The following is a 21,210-nucleotide window of genomic DNA, read 5'->3' as shown; positions in this document are numbered from 1 at the left end:
TAATAAGCAGCGTGTACGTGCATTGTGGACCCGCCTATACTAACACGCTTTTTACATAACAAAGAAAAAACATTGCACCAGACTTTAGACCAGGTTTGAGTAGGTCTATGTTGAGCGCAGTCTATTTTCAGACCCTCAAAATGGCAACGCGCCAACAATGCACCTGAACAGACCTCTTTTTTAGACCAGCACTTCCATGAGCGCACAAATGCATTTGCTATTGAAACAACGCGGTGCAAGATGGGAAAACAAGATCTGCATCGGGCTGAAACTAGTAAAAACAATAGTGCTGCACCTTGCGCATAATAGGTCCCTAAAACCGCAAGTAGGTGGTCCCTTATTAATTGAGTGATTCATTCATTCAAACAATTTATTCAACATGGTTGATTAATTTAGAAACAAAGCAAATGTCTGTGTTTTTTAATGGATTATTGAAACATTGACTTAAATGATTCATTTAAACAGATTCATGCAGGACCGAAACACCACAGTGTTGCTCTGAGGAATACAAATAAATGTTTTGCTCTGGCTTTGTTTGGAACTGTTTTCACTGGTGAAACGGCAAAAAAAGAAAAAAAAGACTATTGTCTCTACAATGATACTCACTCAATATTAACTTAATGTTTTTTGAACTGTTGTGTAAATAGTTGATGCTCACAATCTAATATTTAGGAAAACAGCCCTCTTGCTTATGTGTTATTACTTAACTATATCATATCATGAGTATAAAAATATATAAAATAACAAAGACCCATACAGGTATATTTTTTTTTGCTTTCCTAACTTAAAATATAGAAGCATTCTAAACTTCATTCTAATAAGCATTATCATCCTGTGAATTTTTCTTTCTTTATTTCTTTTTTTGAGTGACATAATGTGAGCTAATTAAAAATAACAACTGCGATATTATTGTAGATGATAAATATCACACAACCCTAATGAAATCTTCAAGCCTTAATATTCTGATTTAAAAAAAAAGAGAGAGTTTAGATATTAGGTGCCACTTGTTGATTGCAGACTGTTTCAGTCTGGCAGATTCAGCTGTTAGAAAGAAAGAAAGGAAGAAGAGGAGCCCTCATCCTCCTTCCTTCCTCTTCCTCTGGTTTTCTCCAATCCTCCCCTGTACGATTAACACATGGAGCCCGAGCTGCCAAACGCATGGAGCATGTGCGAAAAGTCCAACCACAAGTACTCTGGGAATTGGAGTCTATTTCCTCTGTACACCACTGCACCATAAAAGAGTAAGAAACACAGTATTATTGTATAAGAAAGGGGCCGTTTGTGCTTTAGGTCATGGTGTTTAAAGGGCTCTCAGGGGCCATACCTACAGCGCTGCGGATTTGGTGAAGATGCGATGTATAATTTATGTCTGAGAAAGGAGGTAGCACCCCATTACCCACAATCCACAGGCAGAGGAAGCACAGTGTTTACCTAAAAATAAATAGACAGAGTTATCCTCAGAGACTTAGTCTTATACATGCACATTTATTAAAAACAGACAGAGGCTGCTCAGCTACACATTCCCAAAAAGCAAACATATATGCAAACATATATGCACAAACAACCCGATTAAGATACACAGACATATACAGATGCTTTGCTCACAGACTTGAATGTATACAGGAAAACATGATGAATTCCCTGCTAAAAGCTGTCAGGCACCTAGTTTTTCATCTCGCTTCTCTCCTTAACGTTGTGCGGCGTAAGGCCTTCACTCTGTGAAAGGACATGAAGTGAAAGCAGAAAAGTGAGGAAAGCAGAAAAAAAAATGATTAAGTAACTGTTTCATTTCATACCTTGGGGAAGTTTGCCACAAGCCCTCCGTCTCCTGGCTCCCCTTCACATGTATTTACCTCTCTATTTTCCTGCATTATCTGCTTCACATATCTGTGCCTGTTGCGTCATTCTAGGACTAGTTTGCTCTGAGAAGATTATGAGAATTTGTGTTTATCGTACATGTTTTCCTCACAACCTCTTTAAAAACTGCAGCAAAAATTGCTTGCTGTTTTTCGTCTAATTCATGCGTCCTCTGAGAAGTTGAATCCGGTCACAATAGGATTGTGTGTGATTTGCATGTATTCATAATCTATCACTCTGTCTTTCTGTCTATCTGTTTATCTGTCTGTCTCTCTGTCTTTCCATCTGTCTGTCATTTTTCTGCACACTTTATTTTTTTCTCATTTTTGATGCCTGGTCCTTTTTCATAATTGATTTAAACCTTTGTTGAAACTTCATGGATAAAAGGACAAATTAAATAAATTGTTGTAATAATAATAATAATAAACACACACTTATTGTGCCTTATTTGTAAATGAATCTGCAGTAAAATGAAGTGAACAAAGGACCAATTTCTTACTGACATGGTCTGGAACTTCATTAAAATGAAGTTCATCCACTCTTTGCTAACACTGGGATCAGAAGGAAGGCAGGCAAAGCAAAGACTGTTTTAGCACAACCTGGCACTGCACAGAGTCTTGCTCTCTTTGGAGCCATTTTGTCACTTGATTTCTGCATTGACCTCCGTTTGCCTCTCTCGTTATGGCAGTGATGTAAAAGCAGGCGTTGAACCTCTGCGGAGGCGATTTTTTTTAGCCACACATATTATGTCATAAAGTGGCACATCCCACAAACTGGCATTTTGGCAGATTGGCTTCAACATAAGCAGTTTTTTTGATTGATTTTGGGTTCTGAAACTTTGACTTTTGTACTTTTATAGTACATTGACCTCTTATATGCGAAAATATCAAGGGGATTTTGATTTCTCGGTTTGTTGTAAGTCATTGAATCATTCATTAATTCATTCAACCTGTTTTTTGAAAATGAGTTCTCATTTTAATCAGCCATTTTACTATTCTAAAAAAATGTAAGTTGTTCTAAAGAGTATCCCAACAGATGTCTTATTTTTTCCTTGATAATTTTCAAGCTCTAAAAAAAAAGCAAAAAAAAAAAAGCTTAAACTATAGTTTTAGTAATGCTTCAGTGTCTTTTTCAGTTACTTCTACACATTCAGTTCCTCGCCAGTTTTCTTTTCCTTCTTTTTATGAACAAGATGAACTCATATGACAAACTACTTTATTCTATACATAAAACAGAACCAAACAGTCCAGAGAACAGCGTGTGCTTCAACGTGTGACTGTGCTCTGAATTTTGATGGGGTGAGAGGTTGTTTTTGCCTCGAGATGTGAAATGCATCAAGCATGTGCATGTTTAAGGCAACGTTATGGGAATTTCCACCCAGCCTCTACATATGTGTATTATGGATTTTGAAGGTACAATATCCAAGTATACTAGGGGTGCTAATATGATCCAGGACCACACAAGCGTGGGAGGATTGGTCCCAACTACGGCACCGGGCCAAAAAAAATCACCCCTCTCCCACAGGCGCCATCATCCTGGTGTGCCGCCACCTTCTCGGCTTTCAAGGCTGCACAACATCCGGGAGAGGGCCCCCACTCACCCACCCGCCAGCACCTTTAGTCTCAGGGGTGCGTGCGAGCTCCCTCTGCCCTCTGTATGCCACAGCGCCCTACATTTATAGCTCATTACGGAGGTGACTGAGATGAGGAGGTGATGGGTGGAGGTGACAGGTGAGGTGATGTAGGGGCGTGATGCAGGAGGAGAGCAGCGTATGGCTGCTTCAAGGGGTGGGTCGCTGTGCGCCCCACTAGAAGCATTTACAGGCTGTTCACGCCACAATCTGCATGGTATAGTCTACAGTGTGTCCTGTTTTTTTTTTTTTTGCAGTACAAGTGTGTATGGTTCTGATTTTTTTCTTTATAAATATGGCCTTATTTATTTCTCTGACTTTATTTGCTCTGGTGTTTATGCATTTGGCCAACAGCTGGTGTGTTTTATGCCATGCTGATTCTTGGATTTATACTGTGTGTGTGTGTGTGTGTGTGTGTGCGCACAGCAACAACTGGACATGTTGTTCTGTATTTTATGAGAACTTACAGGACACAAATGCTGCTGCCAGTAATAAACACATCAGTTTTCTCTAAAAGTGACAGGCGAGCTGTGTGGTAGAGCCGTGATGAGAAATGATAGAAGTTCCTCAGATCACCTTTAACACGGTTACATCTTGCATAACTTTGTGTAACTTGAAAGTGCTTCTGCTGTTGTGGTATGTGATGTCATTTCCTGTGTATGTTGAAAGCATCGAGAGTCTAAGAAAACCTAGAGTGTTGGGCAAGCAATTCTGTAGAACACAAAAGAAGATATTTTTTAAAATGTCACTTTTTTTCCTGTCCATACCATGCTAAACTATTAAAACTGATATATCAGCTCCACAGAAGAAAGAAAGTACATATTTGAAAATGACACAAGTAAATGACTGAATATTTTCATAAAAGCTTGTACATCATTTATATAGGAAAGAAACATTTTTCTAGTTGCTCTACTCTAAAATGTTTTATTGACTAAATATTGCTCTTATGTAGATTAAAACTAAACATTTGTTGGCATGAATTCCTCAAATTGGTTCACAAATTGGTCTGAATGATTCAGTAGCAAGTCAAAATTAATATATTGGCTAATGTAAAGTGCAGAAATCTGTTAAAAGGATAGTTCATCCAAAAATGAAAATTACTCCATGATTTACTTACCATCACAAGCCATCCTAGATTTATAAGACTTTCTTTTTTTTTAGGCAAATATAATCTGAATTGTATTAAAAAATGTACTAGCTCTTCCGAGCTTTAAAATGGCAGTGAATAAATCCATCATAACAAAGTACTCCAAATTGCTCCGTGGGATGAATAAAGGCCTTCTGACATCGAATCGATGCATTTGTGTAAGAATTAAATATATATTTTAAACTGTATAAACCGTAATCTCTAGCTTCCGTTCCCTGTAGTACCCACATTCATGAGAGAGTAGCGTTCCGGTGTTTGACTTAGGTGTAGAGTAAAAGCTTCGATGAGAATTTGCTAGTCTCGCGAGAACGGAGTTTTGTTTCAAGCAAAGGAAAACAAATCTCCTCTGTTAATATTGAAATCCTCCAGTATTTTATTTTACAAATCCTTGTTTAGTACTTGTAAATCCTGACTGGTGTTTTGTTTTGCTATCTTCTCTGCGCTTCCGAGTTCGCCACTTCTTACTAGAGCTTACGGTACAACGACTTTATTTACTGGAGCGTCACTCTCTTGTGAACGCCCAAATAACAGTAAGCGGAAGAAAATTTGATGCTAAAAACATTACATGTAATTCATACCTTATGCTACTAAACTTATTTACGTGTTTACTAATGCTATTCGTTAATTGCTGAAAATCTTCCCCTCTACTGTAGAACTGATTCTTGTGTTAAATGTACAGAATTTTAAATGTGAAAAACTTGAGAACTTAATCAGAAGGGAAGATTTTCAGTATTTTACTCATATAAAGTTATTGCGCAATACATTCCAAGCCTAAATGAGTCACGTGGAAAGAGCACCTCAAACATTAAACACTGTCTTTTGTTTTCCATGGAGGAAAGAAAGTAATACGGGGTTGAAACAACATTAGGGTGAGCGAGCGCTGACAGAATTTTACATTTTAGGTTGATGGTTCCTTTACACAAACAACCCAAGGGGGTTTGAAGTCAGTGAGACTTGCTGTCATGTCTGGTTTTTCCTGCTCTGCTGTTGTGTATATGTCCAGCTTCTGAGAAACTGTGAGGGAAAGAAATAGAGTGTGAAAGAGAGCTAGTGATAGGCAATGCCTGCAGCTGAGATTGCCCAGACCAGTGAATGCTCTGGCAGCGCATGTGCAGATCGAAGGGCCTTTGGCCAAGATACCACACCTCTCAATCTGCTTTAATTCCAAGCATAACCTACTGGGTGTCACTGAGTCACAGGGTTGTCCCAGCCTCTGCCAATACACACACATACACACGCATCGGAATTCCCTTTGTTTCCACTTGGCTTGGTTTCTGCTCCATTCATAAAAATACTATACCTGTTTATCTGATTGACTGCCAAACCTCACCTGCTGTGTTTGCTCGGAAGTGTGCTGGAGCATTTAGGCTCTGTCAGATATCTCACGCTCCATGGACGGCAGTTTTATCGCGTGGTATCTCAGTTCTGTACCGCTGCCCCGGGCACAGACCCTGGTGACGTGTATGAAGTACAAACAGGTAAGGAGGAAAGGAGATCTTTAACTGGGCTCCTGGCCAAACACAGTGGTGACCTTTGACCCCACTTGTCTCCCTGACCTCTGGCTTCATTCCATTTCAATCTCTCTCTCTACACTTGAGTATCTTTTACTTAAAGTCATGCTAATTACATGTGTAAGCAGTAGGGCTGTCAGGTGAGTCAAATATTTAATCACGGTTAATGTAATAGTTTTTGATAGTAATGCATGTAGTTCCTTTTAAGGAGACAAAATTAATTTAAGTGTATTTGTGATTATTAGGTCTGGTAGTTTGTGTGAAAGACAGTCATAGTGTAAACTTATGCATCAGTGCTCATTACTCTTCTCACTTATACAAAAAGAAATGAAAAAAAAAAAAATAGGAAATTGAAAACTGCATTATTTCCATAGTAAAATATTCCTTACACTTTATGAACTTGTAATGTCTCTTAATTTGAATTAGAGGTAAAGTTAACCCAAAACTTGTCTTTTTACTCACCTTCATTTTTGGACATACTACTCATGCCAACTACTGTATTTTGTTTGACTCCAAGAAAACATAAAATTGCAATAAAACGAATCCATTTGATTTATGTGCTATATTTCAATTTTTAAAGGTTATTTTTAAAGATAATTGATTCACTGAAAGCTCAAGAACTCCGTCAGTTGACTTTGTGAACAAATCATTTGGATCAGTATGTGAGCGGAGTCAACCAATTCATTGAAAGATAGGGCTTAAGAGAGCCATTCATTCATGATTTGAATATTGCATATGATGAGCATGCCAAAGAGAGTTAGGGCCAATTTTCAATCAATAATGACATCAATAATGACACCATAATCACATGAAAAAAATGGCCCAAAAAACATCTTTTGTGTTCTACAAATAAAACTGTCATACCGGTTTGGAACAACTTTTTAAATTCTGACAGATATTAGCATTGTTTAGATTTCACAATAACTTGTATGTATATGTACGGGACACCCAATGTGGCTCCAATCACATTTAATCAGCTCTGAATGTTCCTATCATTTTTTTTTTTTTTTGAAATCCCACAGAATGAAACACTTACCATGTCAAATTGAATAAGCATTTTAAATATATTTAATTAATCACATGTGTTTAACTTTGACAGCTCTAAAAAGTAGGTCATTAGATGGAAAGCTGTGCATTAAGTCTGTTCAGCTTTACGTTGCGTCAGAGGAAGAGCAGTGCGCCATCTGCCATGATCTGAGGGGAAGTTCACAGCCTCCTCCCTTACACTGAACATGCATCTGACTGCAGTGAGATCACTTGATAAGTTGCTAGGCTCAAGCAATTCCTATCGGTAATTTGTAATAAAAAATAAATGCTGAAGCATCCATCTTAAATTAAATCTCAGGTTTTGTATGCCTGACTGACTGGCCTTGTGAAAAATTCATGGAGCAGGATTTAGCTATGCACAAAGCCGGCAAACCCACAGAGAGCTCAGTTCGCAGAATCTTCTTTTTAACCACCTTTTGAGAACATCAAAGTTTTTTTTTTTTTTTTTTTTTTTTTTGATTGATCCACCTTAGAAACAGCGAAATCGGGAAGGGAAAAGCCTCTAATTTGTTTTTCAAATACAGTCACATTCTTGGCAGCGTCTTGACCCGTCTTTGCCAAAGGCATGGTGGAATGAGGGAGGAGGCCATGCGCTCTTTGAAGGGGAGTGTTTGTGTGTGTTGGGGAGGTTGGGTCAGTTTCCCACAATGCCCTTCCTTTCCCCTTTTTGTTTCCCCCTAAACATCCGTCTGTGCCTAAGGGAAGTGACTTTGTCAGACTGACCTTACGCAAGATAACCGTCGTCTCGCTGCGTAATCTCCGTCTTGCATTTGAGCAGACCTACCTCATTAATTTTCCTTATTCTTGAGCTAGAGAAGATGCTAAACAGACATTAGGTAAATTTCTCCTCAGATAAGATGGCGATTATTCAAACGCAATAAATGTCTAGGGTGATTTACTGTTGTTAAAGCAAAGTGTTGGATAGAAGAGGCTACGTCTGCCAAAAGAACCTCCAACTCTGCTCATTTGGACATATTCTACAGGTTCAGATGAACAATAGTTGATGGTTAGATATCTACCTACCTGATGGATTGACTCATGTTTGACGTTCTGACTTGATTATATCTGTTCTGTATCTATACACTTAAAATTGACACATTATTATACATTACAAAACATGTCTTTTTCTAAATATGTAGTCTAAATTTAATATATTTTTTCAATTTTAGATAACTATTTTCTATTTTATTATATTTACTGAAATCTGTATGGCTCCTTTTTCGTGGCTGTTCTGTATAGCTCCAGTTACATATATAGTGTATAATTGTAGAATTTTCTTTTGTGACTGTATCATTTACTGTCATTAAATTGCATTATATCATATAGACCAGCATTATAACTCAACCTTCCAAAACTGGTTGACCATTCTCCTCATTCAACTTCTCTCTTCTGTCCTTTTCTAAACCATATCTCATCCACTCTTTGTAAACCTGACACGTAGTAGTAACAACTACTAAAAGGTCAACTACCGAGAGACACTAATCAGGCATGTGGTGACTTAGAGAGGCAGTTTAGCCAGCCATCAATCACACAACTTTATCAGCCCACTCCACCTAATGTAAACAGCAATTGCTGGGAAGGAGGACAAGTGAGGCAGGGTCCAGTAATAAACAATTGTCTTTGGTGAGTATTTTGGATCTATTTATTTGTTTACAAGTATTTGACTAGTGTACGTTTATCTTGAAGGTTTTTTGTCCTAAAAAAGAGAAAACAAATTCACAGTGGGTCTCAGTGTATTGTTGTGAGCTAAACCTGCCACCATCTCTGCTTTTAGAGGCTGTGCTCAGCTCTAATGGTATTTCTGGCACACATTCACAAAGGAATGTGTTTCTTCAATTTTATTTTAATTGGAAGGTGCTACTCAGCAAGGATATGTGTGATAGGTGTATTAGATCTTCTAGTTATAGGCTGAGTTCAGCAGTTAAGCAAAGTAGCATTTTTAAGTCTCTTTGACGTGCAATATGCTCTTTTTCAAAGGCGGTGAGTTGACTGGTTATATAAGGATCTCTTCTTGAGTTGGCTTCTTTGTGAAACAATCTTTAAAGGATGGTGCCCTCTGACTGGCATAATGACATCTGCACAACGTGGCCTTCACTGAGATCATATCAAATCACAGTCCGGAATCTTTATCTCCTGGATCATCAGTGCTCTGTCATTAGCTGTTCATAAGTATAGCAGCCAACCTGTCAAATGGCAGTAGATGAAAATGCATTTTAATCTTTTAATCATCGTATAACTTATTGCGTAATTTAATTGTACTCTGGTTGTGATGTTTAATTGTTTATATAAATATAATTATATAATTATAAAATATTAGGAAGACTGGAGCCTTCTGTCCTGAATGAAAAAAAGAGAGAAAGAGTGAAAAAGATTGGCTAATTAACAGAGGCTGTTTCGCTCTGCAACAAACTAATTATTCTTTTTCATGCTGCTTTCAAACCAGCATTTAAAAGCATTGAATTAAGGGCAAGAAGAAAGTAGGAAAACAGAGGAAGAAAGAAACAGAGTCCAGAGTCTTTCTTCTTGCCAATTAAAAAGTTTTAGTGCCGCGTTTGAGAATGCAGAAAGCAGCGACAAACTTACAGCAAGAAAAATGAGGCCGAAAATCTTACTCAGCTGCACCTGCTGCAGTTTTTATATCCAATGTATGCACTGTGTCAACATATATGTCAAGTGTTGCCCATTCACACACAGCATAGCCACTCCTGCACATACACAGGTGCAATGCTCCACTTTAAAAATGTATGTGGCGTTTGTGCATTTTTGGCTTCCTTTGCACTTTTTACAACAATCGCGCACACACACACACACACACACACACTAAAACAAAAAGTAATCATTAACAAACACCAGGGCCCGTATTCATAAAGAATCTTAATGCAAAAAGTAGCTCCTAGTGACAAAATTCTAAGAAAATTCTTAGAAATGTGGGTGTTTACTCCTTAAAATTAAAGAAATAATCCTAGTAAAGAAAAAAGTAATTCAGAAAGCATCTTAACCCTTAAAAGAGGTCTTAAGGTCAAATTTGTTAGGAGCACAGACGAGGACTTTTAAGAGGCTTAAGAGTTTCTTTAGCAGAGGAGAAAATGGCAGAAAGACGAAGAGGCAGAAGAAATGTGTTGCAGACAATGGATGACAGTGAGTTAATAAGACGCTATAGATTAGATCGTGCAGGGATCATGTTTGTGACTGATCTTATTAGAGACGTGCTAACATCTCCAACACAGCGCAGAAATGCCATAGCACCAGAAATGAAAGTAATCACTACATTATGATATTTGGCAACTGGGAAAATGCAACAATGCAATCGTGATGATTTGGGTCTGTCACAACCTTCTGTAAGCAGAGTGATCACACAAACAATTAAAGCACTTTCAGAACATCTTATTGTGTCGCAGTTCATTTTATTTCCACTGGACATTCCCACTTAACCGCCACTTAAATAGGACAGATGTGTGTGTGTGTGTGTGTGTGTGAGAGAGAGAACGGTCAAAAAGGAAAAATTACGCATTTAAATTCAAAGTGAGAATTAGAATAGACCCTATACTTAAAATCACTCTTTTTTTTCCTTCTTGGACAACCAACCAATCACAGTCTTCAAAAGATTGTGTCATACATAGCAATGGGGTCAACCCCGCCTCCTCACTAAGATGAAAGTTTTTGTCTTTTCCTTACTCAGAGTTGCTCTCAGATAGGTCCCGAATCGCTCTTAAGCTAAGACTCCTACGTAAACGTTTTTAAGCTAAATTAAGAGTTTTCTGAGAGGATTCTTAGAATCTTTATGAATACGGGCCCAGGTGTTTTTTTTTTTTTACTGTTTATGAACTTAACTTAACTTAATCTGATGTGTTCTTTCTCTCTTTCTCCTGTCCCTGTTCTCGCTCAGTTGCATGTTTAACAGGAACCCTGCCTTGTAAAGCTACATTTATAGATCCTGTATGTTTGATTGTATGGGGCTTTATTACTTTGACTAAACAGGAGGAAAAGGTGGACCTACAGTATACAGGCATGTAACTGTTTGCAAGGATAATATTACATCACTGCTCCACTACAACGGTGTCCCAGTAGTGCACAACACAACAAAATCTCCACAACACAATAAAATTGCTGCAAAACATTAAAATTGCCACAACATAGTGCATAGGACACATTTTGTTGTGTTGTGCAAATTTTCCTGTGTTGTGTGGTTTGTTTCTGTTGTGTTGTGTTAAGTTTGCTGTGTTATGGCTGGTTATGGCCATTGTGTTGTGCTAATTTTGTTTTGCTGTGGCCTGCTTCCATTGCATTGTGCTAATTTAGCTCTGTTGTGGTTTGGTTCTGTTGTGTTGTGTTAATTTTGTTGTGTTGCAGCTTGTTTTCATGTTTCCGTTGTGTTGTGGAGATTTTGTTTTGTTGTGCACTACTGGGCCACCGTAGACTACAGCAAGCGAAAGCTGTTAAGAAGGGAAAAAAAGAACAAAACTTGCTCCTCCACTATAAATAAATTGTCATCTGAATGCATGAGTTTTCAACCCTCTACACTGCGAGTTAATCACTCGCATATGTCACTATATCTTTCCTCTGGGCAACTAAATTATTATATATAAGTTACACTCTGACTAAGCGCTACAGGGTTTCACTCTCTGTCAAGCGATCAGTGCTATTTTTCAGTTCATCTGAATGTATGCACAGCACATTTGTATAGGCTGTATTTGACGTACCGTAAACTCTAGTGTGAAGGCGCACGACTTGCTGTTGCTTCGTCTCACACATAGAAAAAAGAGAGAGAGAGAGTATTGCATACCATGCAGAATTTTAAGATAAGTGTTCCTGTGGCTCAAGTGGCAGAGCATTACGTTAGCAGCACAAGGTTGTGGGTTTGATTCCCAGGGAACACATGTTAGGTAAAAAATGTTAACCTGAGCGCACTGTAAGTCGCTTTGGATAAAAGTGTCTGCTAAATGCATACATTTCATTTAATTTTTTTATTTATTCCAAAACTATATAATCCAAAAAATATTCTTTGCTGTATTTTTCCTGTGAAGTTTCTTTGGAATTCTTCAGCTTGTAAGAACTGCCGGGTTCTCCTATATAGTGGGCGGAACTAATATGTGAACGACAATCACATTGGCTGGCGCTCACCTACTATCGTCCCCATTTTGATTTCTGCAAATCGGTTCAAGCTAATGCACACAACCTGAATAATATTCATGAATCGAGCAGCTCTTTAATCCTTAGTGTGTTTTATATATTTTCTTATTAATAGAATCCGTTGCAGTATTATTATCTTATCAGTATTATTGTTTAGTTTTTTCCAATTTTTTTAACAGAAACACTGAATGACCAAAAAAAGCACCACTACCAGTCCTAAGTTCAGTTTAAATGACTAATATTAAAATAAAAGGTGTCCGTAGACGGTTGGCTTTATCAATGAGGAGTCAAATTCATTTTTAGTCATCTTCTGAAAAGGCTATACAGTGCGATGAAAGTACATTTTGTCCAAATAAATCATCATTTAAAGCAAGATTTCAGTGGAAAGAAACCACAGTTTTGCTTCTGTCCTCAAAGCGATTGTATGGCTTTTAAAGACTTAAAAAATGAGGGCTATTTTAGTGTTTTTTATGTGTTTTTAGAGCGTGACAGCCCCAGTCACCCATCCACTTTTATTTTATAAAGAGTGCAGCATGAACATTTTTCAAAACTTTTTTTTTTCTCTAAACAATAAAAAAGTCATACAGGTAAGAACTTTCATTTTTGGTTGAACAATCCCCTCAAGGGCTGTCCACCAATAAGGAGGCAGCATCAACATATGAAGTACTTTATGTCATGAGCTACTCATAATCGTCTCAAATCCTTTGTTAATCAAAGGAGACTAATTATTGTGATTAGCTGCAGCAGTCCCACCGAGTGTCACCAATGTTTGGTAATAACCTGCTTAAAAACACTTTTACACACACACGCACACAATCGACGGGAACACACTTGAACACACATCAGCCAGACAAGCAGATGAAAAGGCCTGTTAGGCCAGCGACTATGCGAACAGGCAAGTCCGATGAAAGATGATAGGCCAGCTGAGCATTAACTAATGCAGAACAAATGTCCTCTTGGCTTCATTGTCAAAGGGTTGCGTCACTCACTAGCCATGCGCTTGAATCACCAAGTACCTCCGCAGTCAGAATATGAGCCGGTTGGATGCAGTGATATGCGAGCGTATCAGTATACGAGTCTCAGCTCTATGATTAGGCTTTCTCAAGCTTTGATCTTAAGCCAGATCCTTTTCTTTCTCTTCACATACAATAAAATGATGTAATTCCCCTCTCTGGTCCAAAGCCACCCATTCATAGATGGATTCAGAGGCTCGTTCGGCATGTTCCACGTTGGTTTGTGTTTTGGGAGTGCACTTAGTAACTGTGAGCATAATAGATACAAAAGAAACATTGATATATTTATTTACCCATGCACATCTTTCAGCAGACCGCTTTGCGAATTTGCCTCGATATATCAGTTTTCACTTAAGGCTCTTTTGTAGATGAGGCCAGACAACTTGTAGAAAGAATTAGGGCTGAGCAATGCTGGCCAAAAATTATATCTCTGTGTTTTTAGGATGATGGCAAATTACGATATACATATCGGTATTTTCTGTAGTCAAGGCTGAATGTTCATTACTTCCACTTTTAGATGAAACATGTTCATTTAAATATGGATAATCTCCAAATGATTAAACTAGGGCTGCAATTTGATTATTTATTGATTAATTTGTTTCTTAAAGGGCTTTTTTTTTTTCATTTTACTATTTAAAAAAATATGATTCAATATCCTGCCCAATGTTGTCGCCCAAACAATAAAGACTGAAGATTGTTAAAGCGAATATGGTAAATTTATTTGTGTAGTCTACACTGTACATTATGAGCAAAATAAGCAGACATTAAAATCACTAAGTTGAAATGAAAATAAATACAAAAGCATATTCTAAATGTTAACTCGGAGGAACACATTTTCACTCACCTAAATATAATAATTACATTAAACTAGTCTTTTACAGCTACTGCTCTCATGCAATTGCTTGTTCCACATTTAGATTTTTTAATCAACAACAAATATTTTAGTAAAATCTGTATCAAATGAATATTTTAGTTGAATTATTGTGCTCCCTTTCTGTTGCGCTTGTTTGAAGGGAAGTCTGTGAAGTTAAGCATAGACTTGCTTGCTGTCAGGACAAGCCTTTATGCAAAATGGAAATACTCATGTGAGGAAAACACGTCTCAAACAGCACACTATATCTGTTAGCACACGTATCTGTCAGAGCACCTGACGGGAATAGCCGAGCTAAATTGTATTCTCATGAGCTAGTTTGAAGTCCTTAATATAAAGCATGTCTCATGTTAAGGACAATTCAGGTCTTGCAGTTTTCCTGCAGCTGCTCACTCTCTGCACTTACTTTGTTCAGATGCACTCACAACATCAAAACTACTGTATATCTGCATTATTTTTGACAATATGTCAGTGAAAATAGTCGATATAAAAGGAATCCTGGATCAGTGGCTGTTTTTGGACTCTTAGTCTGACCTTATTGACCTCTGACAACAGCAAAACAGAGACTAAATTTAGTTACCGATTTGCTTTGTTGCCAAATCCCTAATTTACTTGTACATGTTCACTTCCTTTGTCTAATCTCATCTGTTATGTTTTGACTTGTGTGTCAATTTCAGCACAGTCTGCATACACAATTAAGTCTAAATGCACAGTTAAAATACTGTAAACGATGACGTTTACATCAAGTTACCGTTAAAGTGGTCCAGCTCATCAGAATCTGTGACCTATGGAACCATGATCGTCGTTTTTCTCAATATCCTACCACCTAATCCAGATTATCGAGGCAGTCAAGGCCTTGTGATTTACACAGGTTTTAAGACACATTGTTGCTGCCAAAGAAGTGAAAGAGCAGCCTAGTGGTGCACGTGAGCTCCTGGGTTTGCACAGAGAATGTGGTAAAGCAAAAGATGGGATTAGGACCTCCTAATCGGATAATTTCTTCCTGGAAAGTGTGCTCGCTGTCTCCAATGAGCCGGTGATGCTCCGGAGAGCTCATGGGAAGCATGTCAGATGGGACAGACAGCTAAAAGAGGAGGGGGATGCACACACATCTGACACTCAGTTTCAGAATAGAATGTTATTATAGAGTTATTATACTGGAGTTTTTATTTTATTTATTACTATTTAAATTAATTGATTTTTTTTACTATGAATGAAAGAATGAGTTTATAGTTTGTATTAAAACCCATAAAAAAATGTGAGATTGGAGGAATTATTAATACACTGATAAAAGATTACTTTTATTTGTAAACTCTCAATTTTAGTGCCTATGGTAGTGAAAATGCTATGAATATATATATATATATATATATATATATATATATATATAAAGATAAGTTATAAATAAAAAACAAATTTATCAATAATAAGTAAGTTTATAGTTTGTATTGAGCATTCATAAAAATAACTATGGGATGGGAGGAACAATTACCTCATAGCTTTTACCTCCAAGAGAACATTTTTATTTACACACAAAAGTTTCACACTCCCCCGAGAAATTTTGCATTCGCTCTCAAAAGTTTTGCATTGCCCATGAATCATTGTGTTAGTTCGCAAAACTTTAGCATTTCCCCAGGAAGCTTTCCACTACTCACAAAGTTTTGTGAACTTACTGTTTGATCTCAGATTCTTTTTCATCACTGTATGTTCTTGCAGCATTCTGCATTGATTACATGCTAATTTAGATTTTCTCTTTTTTCTTTTCGCAGACCTCATCACATATTGCTGAATTATCACTGGTCATCTGAGTTGGAGAGTGAGGCGGGCTTGGTTTGCGAGTGTCACTCCGCAGAGCCGTCCGATGACTATCTGACTCATCACAACCCGCGAATGACAGGCGTGCATTCGAAAGTGGGGCCCGCCTCAGTCTCACATGATTGGCTGCTGGATGGAAATAAGGTGAATGGAACACATGCCCAAGGAGCAGGACCCAAACCAATCAGAGGGAGAAGAGAAACGGTGAGACTGTTAAGAACTGGTCTCCCAAGAGAGTCCAGGCTTATTAGTGGACTTGTTAGCTATGATGACGTTAGTCATAATGCTCACAAGTTAAGTTTGTGCAGTGTGTCTTGGTATAAAGTTGCCTGTGCTCCTTTCCTTCCTGTGTTTATAGAATTTTATTTCACATAGTGACACTTCGGGAAACTCAAATTTTCTGGTCAATGCACACAGTCTCCTACATAATTCAGTTTTCCTGAAAAAACTGGCTCCATTTGTGTGTGTACAGCTCATAGTGAGTATGGTGCTGGCTCTATCCCGTGGTTTAGAGTATAAAGGCAGATGCTAAGAGACCAGCCTTCAGCATCTACTCTTCACACACATTTTTATATAAGGTCTGGACCCTTAGAGAATGTCTGTTACTGTACAAAATCAGCACACTCTCAAACCTTACAAACAGACACACACATGCGTACACGTGTACACGCTGCTGTATAAGCTTTTGGTTTAGCAGGACAGCAAAGACTGCCCCCTCACGTTCTAAAAAAAGAGTTTGTTTTAGAGGCAATAGCTGTGTTTCTGCCAGTTAGCAAAACACCTTCCATCTCAGTGTGTGTGAAAGGTCTAATGTGTGATCTGTCCTTGAGTGTTTTCTTTATTTAGCACATCTATTGTAGCTATTCCACTTCACTGACCACAGATACCTAATGATTTGTTGAGTATAGTTGTGTAACTGTGTGTAACTAGTCACATTGGTCGACTAGTTTTTAGGGCCCTATGAAATCGTACTTTTTTAATTTGATTTTTTACCAAATTCTGTGTTTTACATTTATTTTCTAGATTCTATTTTACTGGTTACATAAAATTTTCAAAAGCTTGTCTAATTAATAGATTTTTTTACATTTATTTATTATTTTATTAATTAATATATATTTTCAGGTTAATAATTTTTCTGGTGAACATTCCTTAAAAATATGTTTGTAGTAGAAGTAGTACTATCATTGCATTATTTAATGTATTTATGTCACTGTTTCTTCAAGTTAAACCAGTCTTTTCTTTTGATGGGTTGCAGTGAAGAATAATATATTATAAAACACATTATAAAATTTGATATAAAATCAAAAAAGACATCTGGGGTCTTGGGGTGTTTTGGTGGCTTGGAGAAGTTTTGTCATGTCCTGACTTTTGTGCTTTTTTCAGTTGCTTATACACATATAAATGGCGTAAAGTCTGAAAACACTGTATTCAGCACAAACTGGACTACAATAATATGCAAGTAGCATGTATGTACATGATTGTGTTTTGAGAAAGCAACGTTTATGCGTGGTAAGTAAAAAACTAAATTTTTGAAGTCACTGAGATAAGGTCATAAAACATACAGAATATTTGTTCACAAGAATTTTGAGAACTGGATCTTGTAGCCTCGAATTTTTTCTCATCTTGTTTACTCGCTCACAGAAAACAATATATTGATTTAAATTTTCTGAGACACTTTTTGTTTCGAAAGCAGAATGCCAATAACAAATAAACTATATTTTAGCAATATCAACCACAAATAATATTACCATATAGGTATATATATTGCAAGCCCTGGATCATTTGTTTGTAGCGCCACTGTCCTGTGAGAACCACGTATCTCTAAAATGTCAACTTTTCATGAGCTCAGGAAAACAGCCGTTTTGAGCTTTCTGACTATTCATTTTCAAGCTAATCCAAGGAACACTTCAATCTTCAGTTTATCTGAAACTTTAATTCACCAAATGTGAAGATTTGTGGTTTTCACTGGACGCATCAGATATTGGATATCTTTGTTGGCCCAATTGGGTGGACCTTACAACTAGGGATGTGCACGGATAGTCGAACATTCGAATATTCGTTCTGCTCTAATTATTCGATAAATAAAAATGATATTCGAATTTCGCAATAAAACCTAATTTGGTCACTTTCTGTGATTCTCCACGGCATATTTGAAGGTGTATGCACGCAAGAAATAATTAATGAATGATTAAGGGGCCATTCACATATCGCACCTAATAACGCATGGAAAAGGCTATGCGCGCCGCTTTCTCCTTCTTTCCAAAGCGCTCGGGCAGAAGCGCTCCTGAGGCGACGCGTTCTCTCCATGAAGACGCGGAAATTTCAGCAAAGGATAAATGGATTTGCAGCACAAAAAAATCGCTTTCAGTAGCTCTGCTACTAAATTTATTTCAAAATGGCAATCCATATACAGCTATGATCAGCTGTTCCTTCATCTTGGCTGAGCTTTCAACGTTGTTACGGGAAAGGATGAAGCTGAATGTTTAGTTCTTGTCACATGACCTGCGGTGCGCTTGCGGCATTCTGAAAGTTGAGATGTTTTTAACTCTATGCAGTGCGGACGCGCCTGGAAAAAACGGGACCGCGTCGCACCGCGTGCGCATCGCGACCGCGTCGCTTCCATTATGAGCGCGCATACCGCGCGCCTACATTGGAAATAACGAACTTGAGCATGCAAAAGACGCGATATTTGAACGCCCCCTAAAAGAACTGCGGTCTTCTACAGTACTTCAAATATGCCGTGGAGAATCACAGAAAGTGATCCAAGAACATTGTTGCAGCATCTCTCAAGCAACGAATAAACACCGCTAACTTGGAGAATGCAGTGAAAACTCCTCTTCTCGCGTCTGCCCTAGACCCTCGGCACAAACATCTCAGGTTTTTGATGAAAACATGAGAGAAGTAAAAAAAAAAAAAAAATTTTTTTGAACATTATCAGAACATTTTCCTTGATGCGAGTGGTGCGGATGCAGTCGCCACGATGAAGAGGATGCAGCGCCCACTCGTCGGAAAAGGCTGAGCCAGTTCTCCAGCGATGATTTCAGAGAGTCCAGCCGAGACGAGTGGGAACAGTTCTTGCTGGAGCCATGTATTCCACCAGATGAGGATCCCATTCAGTGGTGAAACGAAAACACGAAGCGCTTCACAAAACGTATTCGCTTAGCACACCGTTATTTGTGAGTCCCGACAACATCTGTGCCGTCAGAGCGCGTTTTCTCCGCGGCCGGCCTTATTGTTCACAGACTAAGGAGCCGACTTTCCCCCGATCATGTTTACATGCCCCTATTTCTTAACAAGAACATTTGAAACAATAGAAAAAAAGAAAAAAAGATTTGCTGACAGTTTAAAAGTTAAGTGTAAGCTACATTCTGTACAATAGCCTAATTGCTGCAGGCTGCTATATGTTTTTTCTTTGTTCACTTTTTTTTTTTTTTGCTTTTAATCTGTACTTTTGTTTGTTTGCACGCATTGTTAAAGGTTTTCAGCTACAAAACACAATGTGTAATGTTCAAGCTTATTGTAAGCTTGTTCAAAATGACGAAAACAAATGTTGCTGAAAAATAACGTCTGACTCATTAAACTTAATTTAAATAAACGAATATTCGAATATTCGTTTTTTGTGAGCTCAAATATTCGAATGTGATATTTGTGGAAAACGCCCACCCCTACTTACAACCCCCTCTTAAAATCATTACTCCCACTTGTGTATTACACGCCACAAATATATCTGACGACTGCTTTACTTGCTTACTTGCTGGACTTATTTTATTTCTTTGTTCCAACTTCCAAGTGGCCTATAGCCTACGTTAGTCATGAATAAATTATGTTAAAACATGTATAAATGATTCATTCTTGACAAAAGGCAAAAGAGCTGTGTACGCACGTTACTGTTAAGTAGCTATGTCAGCTAGCTGACATTACCTAGTGTTAGCTAGCTACCTTGCAGGTAGGTTAATTTGACGGTACCACATAATACTTAAATACCCTATTATCAATGTACAGTAGTAACATATATCCAGTTGTAAAAAAAGGACATAATACATCAGATATAAAATCTTCTTGCTGTATCAGTAGCAGCTAAAAGTAAGCAATAAGTAGCTACTTGCTATGATGGCAAATGAGGAGTTGGCAGCACTGGGATGCTGGAATGCTGTTCATGACAATTTCTACTTTGATTTGTGTAGACTTTTTATGGGTTATATTTTAGATTTTTAAAATGTTTAAATTATACTTTCATTGCCAAGATAATAAAAACAAACCACGTTTGAAGAAATGGAGACTGATGACTGGAGGCTGAAATTAGGTTTTGATGACTTTTGCTTTCAGTTAGCTAGTATTATGTCACTTGGAGGGATTGACATCCGTTTAACAACCTTGCAACTGACATAAGAGAAAATGTAGTGTCATTTGGCTAATGCAGGAAACTATTGCAGATCAAAATTGCAATGTTAGCAAATGTTTTAAGCCAAGAAGTTTTAATTTTCCTGTTCTTCACCAACAAAGAGTGGTTGTACCATGTCACTGGCCATTCCATTTGATTCCAGATGTCAGAATTATATGAAAAAGTGGGTTCATTTGTGTTTTTATGTTGTATGGTTCAGGAGTTATCAAAATATGTGTTTTTTGCCAATCGCAATGACACAATTTCAAGATGGCTGTAAAACGAACCCCATGGGCCATCAGTTGACCTTGGCAACATCAAAAATTCTTAACTAGACACCATTAGGGTTCCAAAAAATCAGGTTACAAAAAACTGCCAAGCGGGTGCATGGGAACCTATTCTTTCAGCCCTACTATTATATTTGATGTTTGTTGGCAGTTTGGCTCTATTACAGCAAACTGTCTTCAAGTATATTGTTTAGTTTGTGGTAAACTAACTGTATCAGGGCATTCCACAGATGTCTGGGCTGATTTCAAACTTGAGATGTGTGGAGAAGAACCAGGCATGATCATGTTGCTTTTGCAAACGCTACATGCCTGTTTGAGTCAATGTGCCACAGTGGTCAGAGGAGATTAATGCTTGTACATGGGTTTAATCTGTTCCAGCTGACATCACGTTTCTAGATCTTCACCATTTACTTTTAAAGCTCCTAGATTTGCATAAACTCAATTGACAGGATTTTCTTGCTGTTGGAAAGGTGTAATCCACCTTAATCAGACGGACAGGGCACCTGCAGAGCACTGAAGCC

General features: G+C 37.8%; 1 protein-coding gene across 4 annotated transcripts in view; it reads left to right on the top strand.

Annotated features, from left to right (window-relative positions):
- The window catches only part of LOC132122197 (thyroid hormone receptor alpha), a 179,294-nt gene that overhangs the window by 135,899 nt on the left and 22,185 nt on the right, over positions 1-21,210 (top strand). For all 4 annotated transcript variants that reach the window (XM_059532172.1, XM_059532171.1, XM_059532169.1 and 1 more), the window contains one exon: positions 15,976-16,225. In XM_059532172.1, coding sequence (XP_059388155.1) covers positions 16,170-16,225 — 56 coding nt within the window. In that variant the 5' untranslated portion in view covers positions 15,976-16,169. The remainder of the gene's footprint in view (positions 1-15,975; positions 16,226-21,210) is intronic.

This window comes from Carassius carassius, chromosome 40, assembly GCF_963082965.1.
Source record: "Carassius carassius chromosome 40, fCarCar2.1, whole genome shotgun sequence".
NCBI classification, from domain to species: domain Eukaryota; kingdom Metazoa; phylum Chordata; class Actinopteri; order Cypriniformes; family Cyprinidae; genus Carassius; species Carassius carassius.
This window is presented reverse-complemented; position numbering and strand designations above follow the sequence as displayed.